The 20,616-nt window shown below is 42.9% G+C and overlaps 1 protein-coding gene and 1 long non-coding RNA gene across 18 annotated transcripts in view; one reads left to right on the plus strand and one right to left on the minus strand.

The window, feature by feature from the left end:
- mctp1a (multiple C2 domains, transmembrane 1a) overlaps positions 1-20,616 on the minus strand; it is a 64,824-nt gene that overhangs the window by 20,130 nt on the left and 24,078 nt on the right. For all 17 annotated transcript variants that reach the window (XR_009714371.1, XR_009714370.1, XR_009714374.1 and 14 more), the window contains 6 exons: positions 16,701-16,803; positions 16,191-16,293; positions 15,599-15,700; positions 15,151-15,225; positions 12,995-13,114; positions 7,116-7,232 (listed from right to left, as the gene is read on the minus strand). Coding sequence is in view for 12 of the 17 variants with exons in the window: in XM_061277760.1 (XP_061133744.1) it covers positions 7,116-7,232; positions 12,995-13,114; positions 15,151-15,225; positions 15,599-15,700; positions 16,191-16,293; positions 16,701-16,803 (620 nt within the window). In the remaining 5 variants the exon portion in view is untranslated. The remainder of the gene's footprint in view (positions 1-7,115; positions 7,233-12,994; positions 13,115-15,150; positions 15,226-15,598; positions 15,701-16,190; positions 16,294-16,700; positions 16,804-20,616) is intronic.
- On the plus strand, positions 2,115-4,282 carry LOC133153723 (uncharacterized). Its single transcript, XR_009714375.1, has 2 exons — positions 2,115-2,455; positions 3,490-4,282. It is a non-coding gene; the product is annotated as an uncharacterized LOC133153723 (long non-coding RNA).

Below are 20,616 nucleotides of genomic sequence, written 5' to 3' on the forward strand. Positions count from 1 at the left end.
TGGCGGCTGTCATAAGCCTCTTATGGAAATGCGGCTTCCCACACAAACAAAGCGGAGTTCACAACAGCAGCGGGTAGAGTCAATAGTGCGCCGTGTATTGCCGTACGCCTGTGTGTGTGTGCTCTATCAATAACTCTCAGTCAGCGGGGCAAGTGAGCCGTGTGTATGAATGGCGCTCATTGAAACTGTATAGCGGCGGGTAATTCCCACTTCACAGAGATGCCGTCACCCTCGCGACAAACGAGCTTGAATAAATTCACCACTATGTTATATAAGTAGCGGAGAGGAGGGCGGGAAGTGAAGGGGGGCTGGGGGGGGTCTCGTTCTCAGCCGCCGCAAAATTTGTCGAAGAGTTATTGTAATACGAAAGCCTTCTGGCTGCTCAAACAAATGAGCTATAACTGTTTATAAAGTCATCACGGTTCCACCCGAATCTTTTGATCCGTGCCAAAACACAAAGAGAATGGATTCCTCCGCCACGGAGGCTTTAGAGGGGCACGCCTGGCACACACTCGGAACTTTAAACAAAGCGAGTGAGCATGAGCGAGCTGGAGAAGCATGACCTAGAGAGACAGCCGGGAATGATAGAGTCGTTTGTCTCCTCCCGTTCTCCGCTCGCTCTTCCATCGCCTCCGGTTACACGGAGACGTCGTGTTTCCTGCGACGAGATGCTGTAAAATGAATAAATAAAAAGCTACCCAACATGTCATCTGCCCTGAAGATTGCCACGGCTAAACGCACACGCTGAAGCTACCGTCTCACTAAAGGGGGGGGATATAAATGACCTTTGAATTCCAAACATCTTCTCAAACCTGTATGCCATATGATGTGTTTTGGTTTCTTAACCATTATCATGTTGTTTGAATTACTATCATTACAACAGCGGAGGCCTGAAAGCCAAAGGCGTCGACGGGATCGCAGCGAGCTAACATCGCCTGCGGAGCCGCTCCGGTGAATTTAATATACACAGAGTTGGAGATTAACATATTCAAAGCCATTCAAATAATACAGAGATGATGCAGGGTGCTCGCACAGATTACACCGTAGCCCGTAAATTCATACAAACACGGTGATGATATAGCGCAAGGAAGAGTACAAACGAGCACAATGACATTGAGAGTTGAAAATGGCCGCAGAAGTACTGTAATTTTTGGACTATAAATCGCGGTTTTTTTTCATAGTTTGGGTGGGGGAGCGACTTATACTCAGGAGCGACTTATATACATATATATGATTCTTTTCACTTTTTTGGGCATTTTATGGCTGGTGCGATTTATACTCCGGTGCGACTTATAGTCCGAAAATTACGGTCTTGGAATAGGTCGAAAAACAATGATCTGATCCCTGAGGATTTGTAATTTGATTTTGAACCCCTTTATTTAGAGTGCGGTAGATGGAAAAAAAAAATGCTGATATTGTTGAATGATGGCGGGAGCGGCAAGTGGCTAGCAGTTAGCCATCAGGCGAGTGCTCCGTATTGTACAAATTGAACACATTGACATATTAAGTAGCATAAACTACGAGCTATTAGCCTATTAGCACTGGAGCTAAAATAAAAAAATATATATATATTCTTAGCTTTCGTTAGACCATTCATTAGAGCCTCGAGTGCACAGGTGTCAAACCCAAGGCCCGGGGGCCACATACGGCCCACCACATCATTTTATGTGGCCCAAATGACTAAAATTGCAAATGGTCTTCACTTTCAAAAATCTTTTTAAAATATTTGAACAGCTTTGACTAGTCTAATTTGAAAACGAGTTAAAATAAAATGAAATACATGATTTGATCAAAATTCAATGCAAAAAAAAAATATTGTAAACTTTATCTGGATGTGATGACTGGCAAGTGAATTTCCTCTCTTGCTTGGGAAAAAAAGAAAAAAAAAACTCCCAAGTCTAAGCAGGCAGAGTTCCACTATCTGCCAGCCTAACCTTGCCAATGACAGCCGCGGGGGGAATTGATGCCTGGGCAGACATTCCAGTGAACATGAAGATATACTTTCTCCTCTTCTTTTCCTCCAATGCCTCCCTCCCTCCATCGAGGGGGGGGGGGGGGGAGGGTTTAACCTCTGCAGCTGCCGAGGTTGGTCCGACTTGCTGGCTGGGGGATCTCAAGGCCCTACTTGGTATGCACCGTTCACGAGCGTACGGGCATGTGCGTGTGTCTGCGTGTGCGTAATGCCTACGCCACACTTTGGAGGGCTGCGAGTGTGATAAGGGGCTGCTAGCTGAGCTTGGCTGACCCACGCGGGCCCTTCACAAGCTGTCAGAGGCACGGCCCTCGGAGGGGGGGCCCCTTCCATCTGCGCTGCCCCAGCCAGGGTTACCCAGCGGGGAGCTAGATTGGGGTGAGGCCCCTGTACCGCTGGGACTGGAAGATGGGGGGCTGGGTGTGAAGGATGCTTCCATATTAATGAAGATCCGCCTTTATTATTCCAATGAAGAATCACAATGTAAGCCCTCTTTCCTCATTGCTTATTTGCTGACATATTTGCTTATCATTGCTGACAACATGAGTACCGTATTTTTTGGACTATAAGGCGCACCTAAAAAACAAATATTTTCTCAAAAGCCGAAAGTGCGCCTTATAGTCCGGTGCGCCTTACATATGGACCAAATTCGTAAATTTAAACTGGCCCGAAGCATTGTGTCATGAAATCAATCATAAGTGGCCTGCTGAAGACTATGAATGATGAATCAAAAAGACTATGGATCATTATTTTGTGATTAGAAAGTCATTTGTTGCGTCTGAAATTGAAATAGAAAAGCTAAATTGGAGAATGATTTGATTTGGATTAAAAATCTGACATGACGCATTCATGGTGCGCCTTATAGTCTGGTGCGCCTTATATAAGGACAAAGTTTTCAAATGGGCCATTCATTGAAGGTGCGCCTTATAGTCCGGTGTGCCTTATCGTCCGGAAAATACGGTATTATAGAACCTCATTCATTGAAGGTGCGCCTTATAGTCCGGTGCGCCTTATAGTCCGGAAAATACGGTATTATAGAACCTCATTGCTTGGTGTCAGTTGATAATTTCTTTCCCTATTGACAAAATAAAACGCTTACCTTCAGAATGACTACCTACTTTTGCGCCAAACTATTTTTAGTTGCCAACCACATTTGGTCATGCCTATTGATGTTGCGATGTCAGTAATGACAATTTGTTACCCAATATTTGATTAATTGATTAATTAATGATCACAATCGCAAGACCGTGTATGATTTGATAGTATTGATACTTTCTATAATAGCAAGTTGGTGTGTTTTCAGCCAAATGTGCCATCTAGAGGAGTAAAAAAAAAAACAACTGCTTCATGAAGCAAATTTGAAACTTCATTTTCCCATCACTAGCAAATCATCGCTTCCTCATTCACTAAATAAAACTTGGCTTTTCTTGACGGGTCTCTCTAGATACGGGTTGTCAATGGTGGAATGGAGCGCACACTTGTTAAACAACCTGCAACAACTTTTTGTCGGCTTTCAGCCCAACGTCTAAAGGAGAAAGTCGACAACGGGCCCGCCGCCACCGTCAAAACAACAACGAGAAGCGAGGCAGACACCGGGAGCACAGATAGTCACAAAGGTGATGAAGGGAGTGGATGGAAATGAAGAGAAGGCAACACAACACGCAGGCGTGATGAAACGGCAGGCTGGGAGGATTCGGCAGCGGCGTTCCCCAAGCTCCCGGTGCTCCCGTCCCGCTTCGAACTCGGCTCGTCGCCTGTCTTTCTGCCTGCCATCCTCTTTGCCAGTTGAGGAGAGTGAGAGCGAGGCAGCCGGATGAGCCGTGCCGTGCCGTGCCGTGCCGGGCTGGCACCAGGGAAATCAGTGGGGCGCAGGCGCTCCCAGTTAAAAGTGACATGACCTTTTGATTTTGTCACCTGTCACCAAATGCCATGTCTGACTCTGCACTGAGGAGCGCCTGCCATCCTCCTCCTCTTCTTTCTCTGTCGCCCCATCGCTCCCAATGCTTCTTTTGCCGTCTCCCACTCCAATCATTTACTTTCCAGACTTGCCGTTTCTATCCGGGAAAAGTGGCGATGTGACTTTTCGGCGGTCTAATAGGCTGTTTCCTCTTTTTCCCCCTCCCAGCTTTCTTATAATATTTACTTTCTGTACCTGTGTTGTGCGGGGCTCTTAATGAGGGCAGATGTCACGGCAGAGTGTGTTTAAAGACGCCGATTTTTTTTTTTCTTTTTTTTCCCAGAGATGATAGCTCGGGGTGAAAATAGACGAGATAAAAATGGCTATGAAGTCTTGTTCTCGAATGATACAAAGCTATACATTATTACTGACTTCCAAATGAGCGATACGGTGCTGTCACACTGACTTCTTCACAGTCAAAAAAAAAAAAAGGGAATGCTAAACTTTTGCAAGCAAGGCTGCAGTTTCAGTGAAAAGTTCAACACAATCTGTTATGCACTTTTAATTAGGATTATTGTGTGGAAATTGGAGCCGGGTTTCAATTGAGGTCATTTAGATCTTCTCTTCTGTAATGGGTTGCCAGATTCAACGGTTCAATCCAAGCAATGGTCTGTAACCTGGGATAAGGATGTCGGGCGGGAACAAATACGTAACGGCATGATCAAGTATGGGTTTAGCTAGTACTAGCGAAGCTTCAAATGTGTTTCATGAACCAGTTATGTTTTTTTGACTCTTCCAGATGGCACTTTTTGTTTGAAGGAAAGGATTTAAGAAATGGCAAGTTGCTGTGCTTCCCGCCCACAGCTTGTGGCATCAAGAGGAGTCAAAAAGCACAAGTGCTTCATGAAGCAAATTTGAAGCTTCATTTGTCTAATGTTGTAAGTATTTACAAAAATTATTTGGGATTTTATTATTCTTGTTTGCTGCTACCCTCCACTATAATGCTATAATATAGTGTGATACTCAGACTCTTTTTGTTGCGCAAGCCCAGCCTACTGGCAATTTGTGGTATTACATGAATAACAGGGACGGAATATAAATTCTGAAAAGGATGGGAGGAGTAGGTCATGTGATTAATTAAGAGGCTATTCCATTTTCCAGCTACAGGGGGTCACGCACGCAGAGAGGCAAAAGATGTTTGTTTCAGAGGTAAGACATGCAAGCCAGGTAACGGTGAGTCTGGATTTTAAGGTCAGAGTGCTACACGATAAGAGAAGAGGTCAACGACCTTGCTGGTGCGTCACCGCTTTTTTTAATGGCTGTTCGGAGGGCGCTGCAACTGCTTAGCAGCTACTGGTCAAGGTTGGGGCGAGGGGAAAGAGCGCTGATCCGAGATCTGTTTGCGAGGCAGCGTGTAAGCACACATCAGGCGGTGACCCTGGGTGAACGCCGCCGCCGCCGCCGCCGCCTTTCTTTATCAGTTGTGGTGTAAAATAGAAGAGGGGTGCTCACATTGAACCCGTTGGATGAATCAAGGCCTTTCGGCTGATTAGGACGTCTGGACACAAGTGTGTATTTTTTTTTGGTGTGCTCTCGCTCTCTGCGAGTTTAACACACATTACCTTCACCCCGGACTTGTGGAAAACCACATCGCTCCGAATCCTGACCCGACTCGGCACAATCACTCGCGTTTGTTGTTTCAAGTCATTAAAAAAAAAAAAGCTTCTTCCCCTTGTTTTCTTTTCTATTTGCATCCTTTCTCTGGAAGGGAAAGCATGCCTGCATATGTCGTCTACTCTGGCTGTCTTATAACACATACTTGTACATATTTTAAAATCATACCAATCGGTGAGTTCAATGAAAGCTTTCAAAAAAAAATACATTCCAAATCACTTTAAAAGTGCACAGCAATTAATTGCAGCCGCTCGCGTCACTACAACAGTATCAACATGTTTTAATTTCCCAACCAATTGCTGTGACACTTAATAGTCCGCTTTTCAAAGAGGACAGAAAAGCCATTCGGCATCGAGTGCGAGTTGCGTGCACGTACTCGTACGTCGAGTAAGTGGGAAGGCACAAGAATGTATAACCTCTTTTAATGAGGAAGAGGACTATCGTTAGAGTGGCACGAATGGCTAGCAGGTAAGAGAGGACAAATCATCATGCAGGTTTATTTGGCTTGAGGTATGCGAGGGGAATGTTGTTGTTTTTTTTGTCAAGCAATGTCGCCATCTACAGGCAATTAGAAATGATGCTGTAAAATAAAAGTGTCTCAATTTCAAAAGCTAGTTTTGTTAAACAAGCTGGAGGTTGCACACTCATTTTTGTAGCATAAAATATTCATTTGTATATTTTTTCTTTTCATATACAGAATATACATAAGAATAATATGAGATTAGTGCTGAAACACAACAAGGTGTGTGTTTTGTATATTTATCATAACTGGCTTTATTATGATGGAGTCATGCGATGAGTTTGTTCATCACAATTAAAATGAGTAAAATTAATTTTGAATCCCGTCCACCAAATATAATATTTAAAAGGAAATAAATATACACCTGTGAAACCAGGCGAGACAGAATGTCCGTTCTGTTAGCTGCTTTTTTCCAAGTTGGACTTGGAGAAGACACTTATTAAAATGAATCACTTGATTGTTCACGCTCACTCCGCCGTGCTGCTCTCGCTTTCACTCTCTGCCCTCCCGAAATGTGCCTGACCAAGATTAAAACATGACATTGCTTTGACATGATATAATTGGTAGAAGAGATTTAAAAAAAAATGAAATAAATAAAGCATCAGGTAAGCGTAGCTGAATGAAATTATTTCTTCCCTTTCTTTTCCTTCAAGCTGGCAAAACCTGAGATTCCACAGATGGCTTATTTTTCACAGCCAAAAATAATATGCGCGTTTATTTCTACATTTGCATATATTTTATGGCTGCAATCTAATCCCAAAAATGAGATTTTAAAAGCCTATGTAGCATGTTCCTCGCCATTGTTTCTATTCAAATGCCGCCTTTTGGGTCGAGACTGGTTGCGCAACGGCTAAGTGTGCTAAAGTACGTCTCATCTTGTCGAATTATACTTAAATGTGCTAATATTGCGGAGGAGACAAGAGCGCCACGTCCCCATCAAATAATGGCGCCACAGTTTTAACGGCGCATTGTGTGCCCCTGCAAAGAGGCTTTTACAGTGGAATGAAAGAAAGGCGGAGGGATATCGGCCAGCTTACAGAGGCCGCACTCACCACATCTTGCCTCGTATCCTTGCCCGACGTGATGAGAATGTAGTTCCAGGCCAAGGGTAGCAACAAAGCCAGCGGAATCATATAGAGTTCAAAGTTCCACACCAGGACGACAAAGAGCTGGAATGGGGGAAAAAGGGAAAAGTATTACTCCATGACAATGCCGAGGATTGTTTACGTTCTATCCTAGTGAGAATGCATTCGGAATCAGAACCTCGGCGTGAAAATAGGATGGGGTTGTTAACAAAGGTGCGGGCCTTCCAGCACCCGGCCCAGGTTCAACACCTTGACCCTCGAGGCTCCGTCGGGCCTTGAGTAGAGGAGAGGAAGGATGAGCACAAGCCGTCCCTCATGCCAATCATCCCGGGCGGGGGGCTGAGGTCATTGATGCTTTCTGACCCTTCGCCACTCAAGCCCAGCATCTGACCTAGTTCACACCGACCACACCCCGAGTCCCTAACCCTGTCACTCCAAGCCGCAATACCCCATCGAAGACTCGTATGGCTCGCCTCTGCACCCAGCTGCCAAAACCATAACCTCGACGCTTCCCCTCTCATCAGCAAACAAGTAAGGCACCGTCTGAAAATTAACCTTTGATAAAAGATAAAACAAAAACAGCATTCGGCCCTTGACAAGCCTTTTTAGTCTTTGTGAGAAAGGGAAATTGCTCATGATGCAGGCTGCTGGCATTGTATTCACCATTTCAGATCATGTTACTGAGATATTTTGTGAAATTAATAAACATTTAAATAAATACAAATGCTAAAAATATTGTTCATGTATTTTTAAAGTACTGGATTTCTTATTTTCAGTGAACAGCAGATGATCAACATGCCAATAATGGATTGTTCGATATTAATTGTACACTTGCCAGAGATGCCACTCGTACTTTTTTTTTTTTTTTTTTTAATAGTACTTTACCACTTTGCTGCGGGGAAAAAAAGTTTCCCCATTGTTGGCCTAATAAAGGCGTATTCTCTTCTCAAAAGGAGAGCGTGCGCATGTACTTCTGTTGAAACATAAGAGTGGGCACATTCATCGCTCAGCCATCAGTATAGAAATGTCTTTACACCCACCCACACATGAACACATGCAACTCGGCATCTGAACAAAAAAAAAAAAAAACTTGTTTTGTCTCCTTTATCACAGAAAAGTTTGGAAACTCATAATAAGAAGTTTATGATAAGGAAAAAAAAAAAAAAAAAGACCTTAAACTGAATTTCAAATTAAGCACAAACAAACCAAGCATGAATTAAAGATAATGGTCACAATGAGGAATGTATTTTTCTCATAAATAAATAAAACTGCTGGTCCAATAAATAAATAGCGTCCCAAAAGGAACCGACTTTGAGAGTGCGTACCCAAAACCATGGGATCGTATAATTCCTAAAACCAAAAAATAGTTTTGAATATTATTTAAAGCTAAAAAGACCACTTCCCATCACTAACAGCAATGCACCGCCAAATTTTAACCTTCTAAAAATATCCAACTTCCTACAAACCATCAAGACTCCAAACGTGCAAGATCAGTAACGTTAATTAAAACACGTCTAATCAAACGCTGTGCAAATGAGGTGCCGACACGCCACTGTACTAAAATGTACAAAGGGGCTCTTGAAGTTATAAATAAACAATTACAACCATTTCTCTGTTTGTGTTCTAAATACACAATAATAAATATTAGTATGAGCACAACAGTAATACATTCTGTGCATGTTGAGATCACACAAGCTGCACCTTACTGTCCTGACGTTTGCTTCAAATCTTCATATATTAAAAAAAAAGTTCCCTTAAGGCTGTTAACCTGTGCTCGCCCTTTCATTTCTCTTCCATTGGGCTGCGGTAGCTGAGGGCCACGTTGTGACAGGCAGCTGGAACAAGCACCAGCTCAGAAGCGGACGGCCCTGCCCCATCTTCGTGCCCCCCCCCCCCCCCCCCCCAGGCTGGTTAGCAATGGCCCCGCGGTGCCTGGACGGATCCAGCAAGACCGGTCCATCACGGCGGCCACCCCCCATCGCTCCCGACGCTACATTGCAAGCTCTTCGCCTGGGGATGAGGGAGTGGGAAGGAGCCCGCTGTGGATGTCAGTGACCACAAAAAGGCAGAGGGAAGAAAACAACAACAGAACAAAAACGGGACGCTCATAGCAGAAAAGGTAGTGAAGCTGTCTAGCTTCAGATCGGACTTTGTGGCCGTGGACATTTTGGAGCCATCTGTGATGGTTTATCGTGAGAAATCATTTTGCATTTAACTGTACCGTGAATAAAAATTGACTGTAGCTTGTCTGTTTGAGCCGACGTACTCTTTACGCAAAATATTTCATTGATGAACATAATGCGGAATTTCCTGAATTACATTTTTAATTCAATTCTATTTTAAGAATAAAAGGCATTACCTGGACTATCAGTATTGTATTGTAAATCAAGAAAATATAATCAAGTGAAAATAAATTGCACTTTATCTCAGCCCACTGAGGTCCATCCTGACTTTTTTTTTTTTTTAAAGACGCACTTAAGACAATATTAGTGAAATGGTAAGCCATTTCAAATAAACTGGGGGTTACAATTAATTCATTTACTGAGGTGACTTTGCAATAAGACCAAAATGGACCAAACATAAAAGCCAAATCATGATGGCCATCCATTTAGCTGGAATAACAAGGAGCAAAAATCAATACCCTAATTGTTTTTGACAATCCCTGCAGTTGGATTGCGTAATTCTTTGATGCCTGGTTCAATATTAAGAAATCCCCTGAACAAAAAAAAGGATGTCAACAACACGCCAAAGTCCAAATGTTTTATTCAAGCAGTCAGCGCTCATGGAGAGCTGGAGCCGGCGTTATTTGTTTCAAAACACAGCCCGCGTCCTCGCCGCGGCACTGTGGGAGGGTAATATTCAGTACTTTGGCTTACATTAACCGCACACCAGGCAAACTTTTCCCCTGTTCCGTCTCAGTGGAGTGAAAGCGAAGTTTGGATTTCAGAGGTCGCCTTTATCTCGCTTACATCATTTTCCACGCTGGCACTAAGTGTTGCCAGATAGCGAAGCACAAGTCCTGTTAAGTTTGATGTAACTCCAGAGAGAGAGAGAGGGGAAGAGACTGCGGTCCCTGCTTTGGACCGGGCCTCCCCTAAAGCATCATTCAGTGGTGCTAGACTGCCCCCTGCTGGACGCCTGCAGAACACAGCAGCCAAAAAGCAAACTGGAAGCTCTGAACTGCTTCTGATTTAGGTTGATGGCGTACGAGTGAACTCCGACGACATCTGGCATAATTCCGCGCCATTTTTCTCATTCACGAGTCGTTATCTCCGGTGATTAAACTCCGACTTGGTATTCCGTGTTAGTCTTGACGCTACGTTTCCACAAGAAAAGCGGTAAAATGTTCAAGTAAATTGTTCAAAGTTGTCCCTTGCTGTGGGCAAAGACGAAGCCACGACTGGAGAAGTTTTTAAAGTTAAGACAGTTCTCTTTGAAGAGGAGTCAAAGGAGCAATTTAAAGAGACCTGGAGTGGTGTGCCGTGTACCACTGACTCCTCCAGTTTGTGTGACACTGCACGACGTGTGAATACACACACACACCAAAAGATGCTTCTGTACCTGTCTTTGCCTTTTTTTTTATTTCACCAGGCTGAATTTTTATCTAAATGCAAAGCAGGTGATAGGTGCTCCAGTTTCCTCTCCAAGTAGCTCCCTTGTCTGGGCTCTCTTCCTGATAAGAGTCCTACTTTGCCTGACATAAAAGCGCCCAGTATCATTTCCCCTGCCTCCCCACCGACAACCCCCCCGGCTGGCTGCCCTCGGCCTTCCCCGAGCCTCACAAAGCCGCCTCTATTTGCCTCCGATCCCAGGCCCAATTGCAGATAAAGTTACAGCAAATTTGTTTGGAGGAAGAGCCGGGAGGCCGGTGGTCTCCGGGGCAATAACGGCCTCGTCTGCTTGGAGGCGGCACGTGAATCCAACCCGCCCCGGCTTTCCAGGGACGCCAGAGGATCTCGATAGGAAGACGCACCTTGCAGGTGCGGAAAGTGGAAAAGAAGGAGAGTCATAGCGCCACCTGCCATCGTGCGGGACAGGAGGTGACGGCGGGCCGCTCTGCGGCGCCAATTCCTCGCCGCGGCTCTTTTTCCACCATCGGGATGGGTGGGAGACGCAAGCGTGGGCGCGAGTGAGCAACGCTGCATGTGAGACCACGCCATCGCAGCTGTGCAACATGCCAATGGAAATGCCAAATCTGGCAGGCAAGACGTGAATGCCATGCTGCAGCATTTTCAATCTTTCCAAAAGTGCAAATAAAGCAAAGCCCGCTTTGCAGAATGATAGCACGCACTTATAACATTTAGAAGTCGGCGCTACGCCACCTCTGCAAGCTAAAGAGGGCCATTCTGAAAAGTTAAGTGCAACATCTGTCCGGGAAGACGGATAACACACACACACACATATGCCCATAATCACACACACCTTCAGAAACGCATCACCTTGGCCAGATGAATAAAAAGCCACTTAAAGAGATGAGCAAAGTGATTAAGAGGCCTCTGGAAGTGAGAGAGGGATGAGAGAGAGTGATGAAGAAATGGGGGGGGGGGGGGGTTAACCTGTGTAAAGGAGAGGTCCTAAACACTGATGCTTTTAGCTAAGTGCACACTCCTACGCCAACACACTCGCACGAGTGGGAGGGGCTCGTGAGGAAAAGCAAAAATTTCAGCCTTTCAATAAACTATAAAACACCTTGTCCTTGGCCTACATTCCCATTTTATTGCCTTGAAATACTCGATTGAAGTACGTACAATAATGCACAGTTACTCAGAACCGGAGGAACTCGATGCATACTTTGTGTCAGTCCCATTTTTGGCACTTCCCTTTCAATTCCTTAATGGCAAGTGCGGCGCTACCAGAGCGAAAATGTGCCACTTGAACGCACGCACACACAGTTGGGAAAATGTTAACGGATCAATATGTCCGACCCATGTGATGGCATCTTGAGCCGCGCTGCCCGCACACAAATAAACACACGCAAGACCACACCAAACTAGGTCAGCCAAACGCCGCCGATAGTTCAACCCCGACCGAGCAAGACGAGTCCGCTTGCTCTTTGAAACATTTTGTCCTGCAGGTAATCTGCCGTCCAATCACAATCCACCTCTTAATTTCAGATGCAGATGAAGTGTGATTGCTTCCCATATTTTTTTTTCTACTTGATCAAGACTGGCTCCTTCCCAGCAGTTATAAAATGAGGCATTTCATTTATTTGATGAATTATAGATTTTATTTTATTTATTTAATTAATGCTGAATTTTTCCGTACTATAAGGCACACTTCAAGTGCTTTCATTTTGGATTTTTCCTTATGTATGCTTCCCATATTTTTTTTCTACTTGATCAAGACTGGCTCCTTCCCAGCAGTTATAAAATGAGGCATTTCATTTATTTGATTAATGATATATTTTATTTTATTTATTTAATTAATGCTGAATTTTTCCGTACTATAAGGCACACTTCAAGTGCTTTCATTTTGAATTTTTCCTTATCTATGCTTCCCATTTTTTTTTTCTACTTGATCAAGACTGGTTCCTTCCCAGCAGTTATAAAATGAGGCATTTCATTTATTTGATTAATGGTATATTTTATTTCATTTATTTAATTAATGCTGAATTTTTCCGTACTATAAGGCACACTTCAAGTGCTTTCATTTTGAATTTTTCCTTATGTATGGATGTCAAATTAAGTTCAGTTTGACCTACTTGCGGCACTAGTTTGTTTCCCTTAATGTGCAGTAATGCACGTTGGTGCGCCTTATAGATAAAAAGATAATAATAATACAGTGCTGTATTGAGCCAGCAGGCCCAACTCCTGCGCCGAATAGCATGCGAGGCAACGTCTACTCACCACAAAGGCACAGATGCTCCTCTGGGGAGATTCCCATTCGAAGCAGCTGTTGATGTAATAACCGGTGTTGATGATGAACATGATGCAGCGCCTCACTCTGTTGAAGTTGCGCAACAGCAGCTGCAAAGTCGACAGGAGAGAAGAAGGATGCCATTAGGAACGGAGGATAAACGAAGGGCTTATTATGTGCCGTATCGTTGACGTCAGCGACCATGTGAAAATGTTGACGTTGTCAAGATGTGCAGCTCGGAGACTTTTTGTTTTTATGCATCGGTTGGAGTCGGGGTGATAAAGTCTCCTCATCTCCTAATAAGAGAAATTTAAACCTCGCCGTATCTCATTTTGCTGTCACTTTGCAAAATGAAGGATCGCGTCACTTTAGCTGACGATTTGTAGCTTTGACCTCACTTCAAAAATAAAGCTCTGTGGGCTCCATGGGAATATCGTTCTGCGCTTGTTTGGACAGCCTAATAAGGACTGAGCTCGCTCGGTATGGAGGAGAATCAAAAAGACCAGAAAAAGTCATTAAAAAATTTAGATCATACGACTTTAGTTTGGATGGATGGATGGATGGATGGATGGATGGATGGATGGATGGATTTATTTATTTATTTATTTATTTATTTATTTATTTATTTATTTATTTATTTATTTATTTATTTATTTATTTATTTATTTATTTATTTATTTATTTATTTATTTATTTATTTCGATAGTTGACCAAAGGAAAAATGGTGCTGTACCAGTTGTTGAAGGGTGGAAAATTTTTGTATTTCCTTCACAAGTGCCTTAGTCGTTTGTCGAAAAAGACCTTCCTAAGTGGTCAGGTCTTCAAGTAGAACGTCTTTGGCAGATACTTTTCTTCCAACTAATCAGCAAGCAACAGTAGGGGGGGGAATGGCACACAAGCCTTCCAAAGCAGCCAGTGACATCATCATTGTGAGACGCTGACATGGGTCATCTCTACGAGTCAGAGGTGAGATTGAGATTCTGCCACTGGAGGTTTGAAACGAGGGCAGTACGGGAGATGTTTGTGTGTGTCGCAGTGTGTTGGCGAGTGATGTGTGTGGCAGGGCATGGCGCAGCATTGACTAGTGCGGTCCCTCATATGACATGTGTGATGTGGGCCGGCCCCAGCCATTCAGCCCTTTGTGCTGCTGCCACACTGAGCGGCGTGACAATGAAGTGCAAAGCAGCAATGGCAAAAAAGGGCCATCTATAAGGACGGCCAATCTACTTATGCACCCCGCAGTTGACAGCTTGACATTTCTATTCACCCAGCCGGGGTGGATGCGAGGCGGCTGACAGATGAGAGAAGGGAGAGAGGAGAGAAGAAACAAAAATGAAACGCTGTTTTCCCTCTTCAATCACCTTGTTTTATCTTGCCCGCACAGTCGTTGGGCTTGACGAGATGCCGCTCGATGCCCGGCTCGCCGGTTAGCGCTTACGACACGCCCGGCCGGCCGGGGTAGACGTGTATTTGTGATCATAGAAATGTGCGCTGGCTCATTTCAGGTAACTTTTATTTTTATGCCATTGTTTTATTGTATTGAAATGGGGTAAATCTTTAGCATAGGATTAGCAAACACATGAAATATAGCCACATGATATTTATGATGATGGAATCCTGACATTACAATGTTTCAACCAAAATGTAATTTTAAAGATAAACAAATTACTTTGAAAAGAAATTATTTGGAATCCAGGATTCCTTGGATCACCAAAATATATTTAGTAATTATTTTATTGCACATTTATATATTTAATTTCCTATGGTTGCATTTTCATTTTTATCAAAAAAAATATATTATATGTAGATTTTACAATACATTTATATTTAAAAATACTTTCATGAGAATTATTATTATTTTTACTTAGTGTACATGTGATGCATTATCCAGCAAAAAAAGTATTTTAAAATTTGGTGAATATTTAAATGTGTGTCTAACACATTTTATTTTCGTTTGATTTTAGGAGACACGATTTTTGATTTTGAGTGACAATGAAAATGTCTTCCAACAAGTCGTCAAACATCTATTTTTTGTATAATAAGTGAACATTTCAAGCAGTTTTTCCAAAAAAAAACAAAGTGCACCAACAAAAATTCACACATTTTTCTAATATTTTCTGGATAAAGAATTTAGAGAGCTATTGACCTGTTTGGACACTCTGGGCTCCTCCTCAATATACTTCTGCTCAATGGGGATCAACGTCCTGAGACCAGCCTTCACCTGGAAGACAACAGAGAACAACCAAGTGAATTATTGACCCAAATTAAAGTGATGATCGCTAAATATTTCCCTAGATTGCAACACATGCATAGCCCACACACACACACACACACTCGTGTGAGGTTGGAGCAAGCGGGTGAGGGGGGGGGTGAGTAATAAGATGGCGGCTACAGGACACACACACAGTGAGAATGAACAAAGGATGCTGAGAAGGAGCCTTCCATAATTTGAGCCAAAACGGACGAAGAATGAGATGTGAACGAGGGAAGGCGGGGGATAGAATGGGGTGAGCAAGAGGATGGGGGACAAACATTTTTTTTTTTTAAATACGGGAGAAGAATCTAAAGAGGGGGGAAAAAAAAAAAAAACTTACAGCGTTAAAAATGACGTCTATTTCAAGAAAGATGACCCCTTTGGTTGGCCCTGTCAGCTCCTTGCTTTTCAAGGCGTAGGCTTTGCGTTCTCCATTTTGGATCTGTGGGAGAGGGACATGACAGGCGTCTGTCTGGCAATACCCGACTGAATCGGCTCCCCGGGCCACCTTTCAACCCCGGCTGCCGGCGTTGACAGGGAACCCAAAACAACTGTGGCAACTCTGACAAGTACCTGTTCATTACCCACAGCAGCTCGCCTCTGTCAAACAGAAATTAGCTATCCTGGGGAATCACATGGCCCGGCCCGGCTCGGCCCGGCCCGGATATATACGACACGCTTCAGTCACACGTATAGAAACATTTCCTACAATGGTGTCATTTCATCTCTTGATCAGTGTCATTTTCCTAACGTGCTTCCTTTCTTCTCACACATCAGTCTTTTTTTTTTTGGACCCATCAGTCTATGTCGTCGCATCACTATTCCTGTCTGTCATCTCGAAAGCAAACGGACTCGTCTGTGCGTGTGCAAAAATAACCTATGCTTTTTATAACTTCAATGTTTGAAGAAAAAAAATCCACAGTTGGACTCACATTGAGTAAAGGAATGGCCACTTTCCCCAGGAAGTCTGCGCTTCTGTCTCGGTCCTCGTCGTAGACGGTGACCTCAAGCACTGTGTGGATGTCCTTCACGTTACTGGATGACAACAAGAAGCCAGGCCTCAGCACAAAAGCTCGCTTTCATTCTTTTAGACAAGACAAGTTGAAAGGTGAAGCCTTTACAATTGCTTTGCATACATTTTGGAATCTATCAAAGCACATGATGTGTCAGTGGACTACATTTGTGCAAGGATAAGTAGAGTGGTGTCATATTTGTAAAAGTAGGCTATCAAGTTGGCCGATGTTATGTATAGAAAAGAGGCTATGTGCACTCAAAGAATGATTAAATGTCCCATCACTGGGAATTCCACAACTTTGGACTCAATACTGATGGAGCTGAGAAAACTTCGATAGAGTTACTCTGCTCCAGTATATACACGAACATTGTAGATTAAAGCATATATTATTTTTTATATTAGAGCAGTTTTAAACAACTATACTCACAAAGTGAAGACCTTGTTCCACTCCGGGTTAAGGTTTTTGTAAACGGTGTGAGTCTGCAGCCGATCGTTACTCAGCTCCACTACACAGAATGGGTCACTCTTACCTAGACAGGACAAGAAAGAAAAGAAAATATATATATACTACCGTTCAAAAATTTGGGGTCACAAAATTGTTTGGGTGACCCCAAACTTTTGAACGGTAGTGTATATATTTATTTAGATAATTATTAATAGATTATATATATAATCTTCTGTAATATATATGTATACTTATATTCCTAGATTATATATAATCTTATACAAATAAAATATAATTTATCATATTTAATTCATAATATTTTATTATAATAATATTTACACTACCGTTCAAAAGTTTGGGGTCACACAAACAATTTTGTGACCCCAAATTTTTGAAATATAAATATAAAATATAAATAAAATAAATATATATATATATCCATCCATCCATTTTCTGTACCGCTTAGTCCCCACTGGGGTCGCGGGCGTGCTGGAGCCTATCCCAGCCGTCATCGGGCAGTAGGCGGGGGACACCCTGAACCGGTTGCCAGCCAATCGCAGGGCACACAGAGACAAACAACCATTTGCACCCGCACTCACACCTAGGGACAATTTGGAGTTTCCAATCGGCCTACCAAGCATGTTTTTTGGGATGTGGGAGGAAACCGGAGTGCCCGGAGAAAACCCACACGGGCCCGGGGAGAACATGCAAACTCCACACAGGGAGGGCCGGAGGTGGAATCGAACCCGCACCCTCCTAACTGTGAGGCGGACGTGCTACCCAAGTGCGCCACCGAGCCGCCTATATATATATATATATATGCAAAAAAAGTACATGTTAAAATGTGAAAAGGCTGGGCCAAAAACATTTAAACAAAATATGTCACATGTTTCCCGGGAAAAATATGAAGAGGACTCTAAATCATCACATTAGCTATGACCAAGAACACTCAATGAAGTTGGAATTGAGTTCAATCCCCCGGTGGCATTTGCGTGTTATGTTTGTGCGCTTGCATGTGCGCACGGATTTGTCGGCGTGCGAGTGTCATCGATCTGTGTGATTTTCTCCAAACGTTGTGACAAGGGCGGGACATTTAGTAGGTGTGCAAAGCAAATGTCACCCTGATCAATGCCGTGCCGTAGGTGTTGCCTCTCGTATCGCTTGTTGGGGGTCTTATTGATGTGAGCATGTTTGAAGGGGGATATCGACAGCTATGACTCAGACAATAGAAAACATGAGCCCTTCAAATAGCAGGATATACTCTTCCGTGCGTTTGTGTGGGATTGGCTTTGTTTTGCTGGGTTGTTATTCTTAATACGGTCAGCTCCACAAATAAGTACACCCTCTTTAAAAAAAATTTTAAAAAAAAACATTTATTTTTAAAAAGATTACATCTTTCAGGATGAATCATTTTCTGAATTTGAGTGATTTTGGGTGATTGGTGATTATTACTGTTCTTATGGCATTAATGTTAAAAATGTCAATCCTGTTTGGCAAGGAACCATATTTGGCAACTAAATCCATTCAACCAACAAAGACAGATCATGGTCATAACACATTTAAAGTCAGATTTTTCATGATATTAACAATAAACAACGCAAAAAGTCACAGAACTAAAAATAAATCTATTTCATGGTATCCAGTGAGCATTTGAATTTATTTTGATAATCACTGAACCATAAAGGGTTTGAGTCATAAATAGATATGAAATCATCCAAAGCATAAAAAAATCAAGACAGATTAAAATGAACTGCAATCAATGAAATGAAGGGATGGAAAATGACAGAACTCCGAGTCCCGCTTTTTCAGCCTGATATTCCATTTTTTAATGGATTGACAGGTTGCGGCGCTGCAGAGTCAGACGTCACCGGCGATGAACTTTCACCCTACCGGCCGCTAGCGCCAGAGGCAGCTGTCTTAACCATTACACGCTCACATTTGAGCGAGCGTCCAGGTAAAGCTCCTCCCACATGGGGTCACGTCTCCACGGTGCCTCCGGAGGGGAGCGGGTGCAAACTCATTTCTGGGCGCCCTAAGATAAGTGTGGAGGATGAATGCGGCACGGATGAGGAAGCGGCTGTAATTGCCTCGCAGGAAAGCTTAAAGTTGCTTGGGACTTTGAGGTGCTCATCACAATTAATTATAATTCAAGAGTTTCCCAATTTGCATTTTTCGTGCATTTCATCACTTTTGACAGGCTGCGCTCTTGACCTGAACATTTTGCGCGACAACATTTTTAATATCGTCAATTCAGTGGAATTGAAGAAAGTTTGTGAATGAAACATTTGTAAAATAAGGCACCAGTTTTGTGTATGTTTCTGTCATTTTTCAAGCTAGTCTTAATGCTAATAATGAATAAAATGAGAGCTAAATAAATATATTTATGACTCAAATTGTACAACGGCCTTAATTACAACTACGTATAATCAGATTAGAAACATTATCAATAACATTATTTGATCATTTTATTATTTATCGACCAAATATATATGAAAGCTACTTAAAAAGGACTACAAAAAAAAAAAAAAAAAAAAAAAAAAAAAAAAAAAAATCACTCATATGCAAAAGAAGAATGCCGTGGTACTCCAGCGGGATGTGAAATTGCGGATAATGCAAGACTATTGAAATGTCTCATAGTAAAGCATCTACTCAAGGAGCAAGACCAGGGACACTGTTGGCTTTGCAGACTGTTTTCAGTTATCCTTCTCATTCCACGCCACAAAAGCACTTCAATTAGAGTAAGAGATGGCGCGAGTGTGATGTGAGAAAGAAAAGGAGACGGACAGGCAGCATGAATGGGGACGAGAGAAGAGCGAGGGAACTATTTTTCTCCGCGTGACCTCCCCTCTCACTCTCTGTCTGTCCGTCTGTTTGTCTCTCGCCTCGCTCCTGACCCTCTCCTGGGCTCAACTGATAAAATAGGGTGTGCATGCGTTGAGGGCTCTCATGGCGCTCTTACAGAGCTGTTGGATCTGCCCGTCACACACGCACTGGCGCTGTCGTTTGAATCAAATTACTTTTTCGCTTTGACTTGCAAGCCCAATTTTGAGATACAGGACAAGCGTTGTATGGTGACAGCAAACTCGACTCGCTTCATAATTAGCGGCAATTCTTCAGAAAAGAGCCTTCAAGCTAGCACAGACTGAAAAAACACCTTTGACAAGCTTACAATTAGCATTTGGAACACAAACGGTGGCGCAACACATGTAGATGTGAAGAGCAATATTACAGAAGGTTATTTTTTTTTCATTACATTTTCTCATGGAGCAACTGGAAGAGATGATTATCACTTCCATAATTTTAGTTCAGCATGTAAAATGAAAAATGAAAATACGACACCATCAATACGACACATTCACCTGCATACAAACACGCGCTTAAGCTTTTTTGTTTTATTTTGGAGAGTCCAAGATAAAAACAAGGCTGGAGAGCAAAAAAACAAATAAACAACTTTGCAACAGCGTTCATTTTTCGGAAAGTTAGCCACGAAGCGCAGACTGAATGATGAGCTGTGAAACGGAGTAAATTTAAGTTCCAAGTGAAACACAAGAGCCATTAGCCGCTGCTCTCTGGCTGCCCCGGTCTCAATAACCCAAATCAAGCAGTTCCACTTTGTATTGGCTAACAGACTGTGGCTGCTTCCAATTGAGAAACACACACACACACTTTCCCTACTCTCAACTAGATAATACCAAGTGAAAAACTAGGCCTGTCCACTGCAGACCTAATTAAAAGTAAGAATTAATGGAGAATGGAGAATTCGGCGGGAGCAAGTGGAGAGAAAAAAAAAAAAGGGAGGAGGGAGGGGCGCGTTTGTTGGTTCAAATGCACACTTTTTCTCTATTATTCAAATGAGCACCCTGCATCTTTTTCCCCCCCGAAAAACACAGAGACAAAT

This window comes from Syngnathus typhle, linkage group LG5 (genome assembly GCF_033458585.1).
Source record: "Syngnathus typhle isolate RoL2023-S1 ecotype Sweden linkage group LG5, RoL_Styp_1.0, whole genome shotgun sequence".
NCBI classification, from domain to species: domain Eukaryota; kingdom Metazoa; phylum Chordata; class Actinopteri; order Syngnathiformes; family Syngnathidae; genus Syngnathus; species Syngnathus typhle.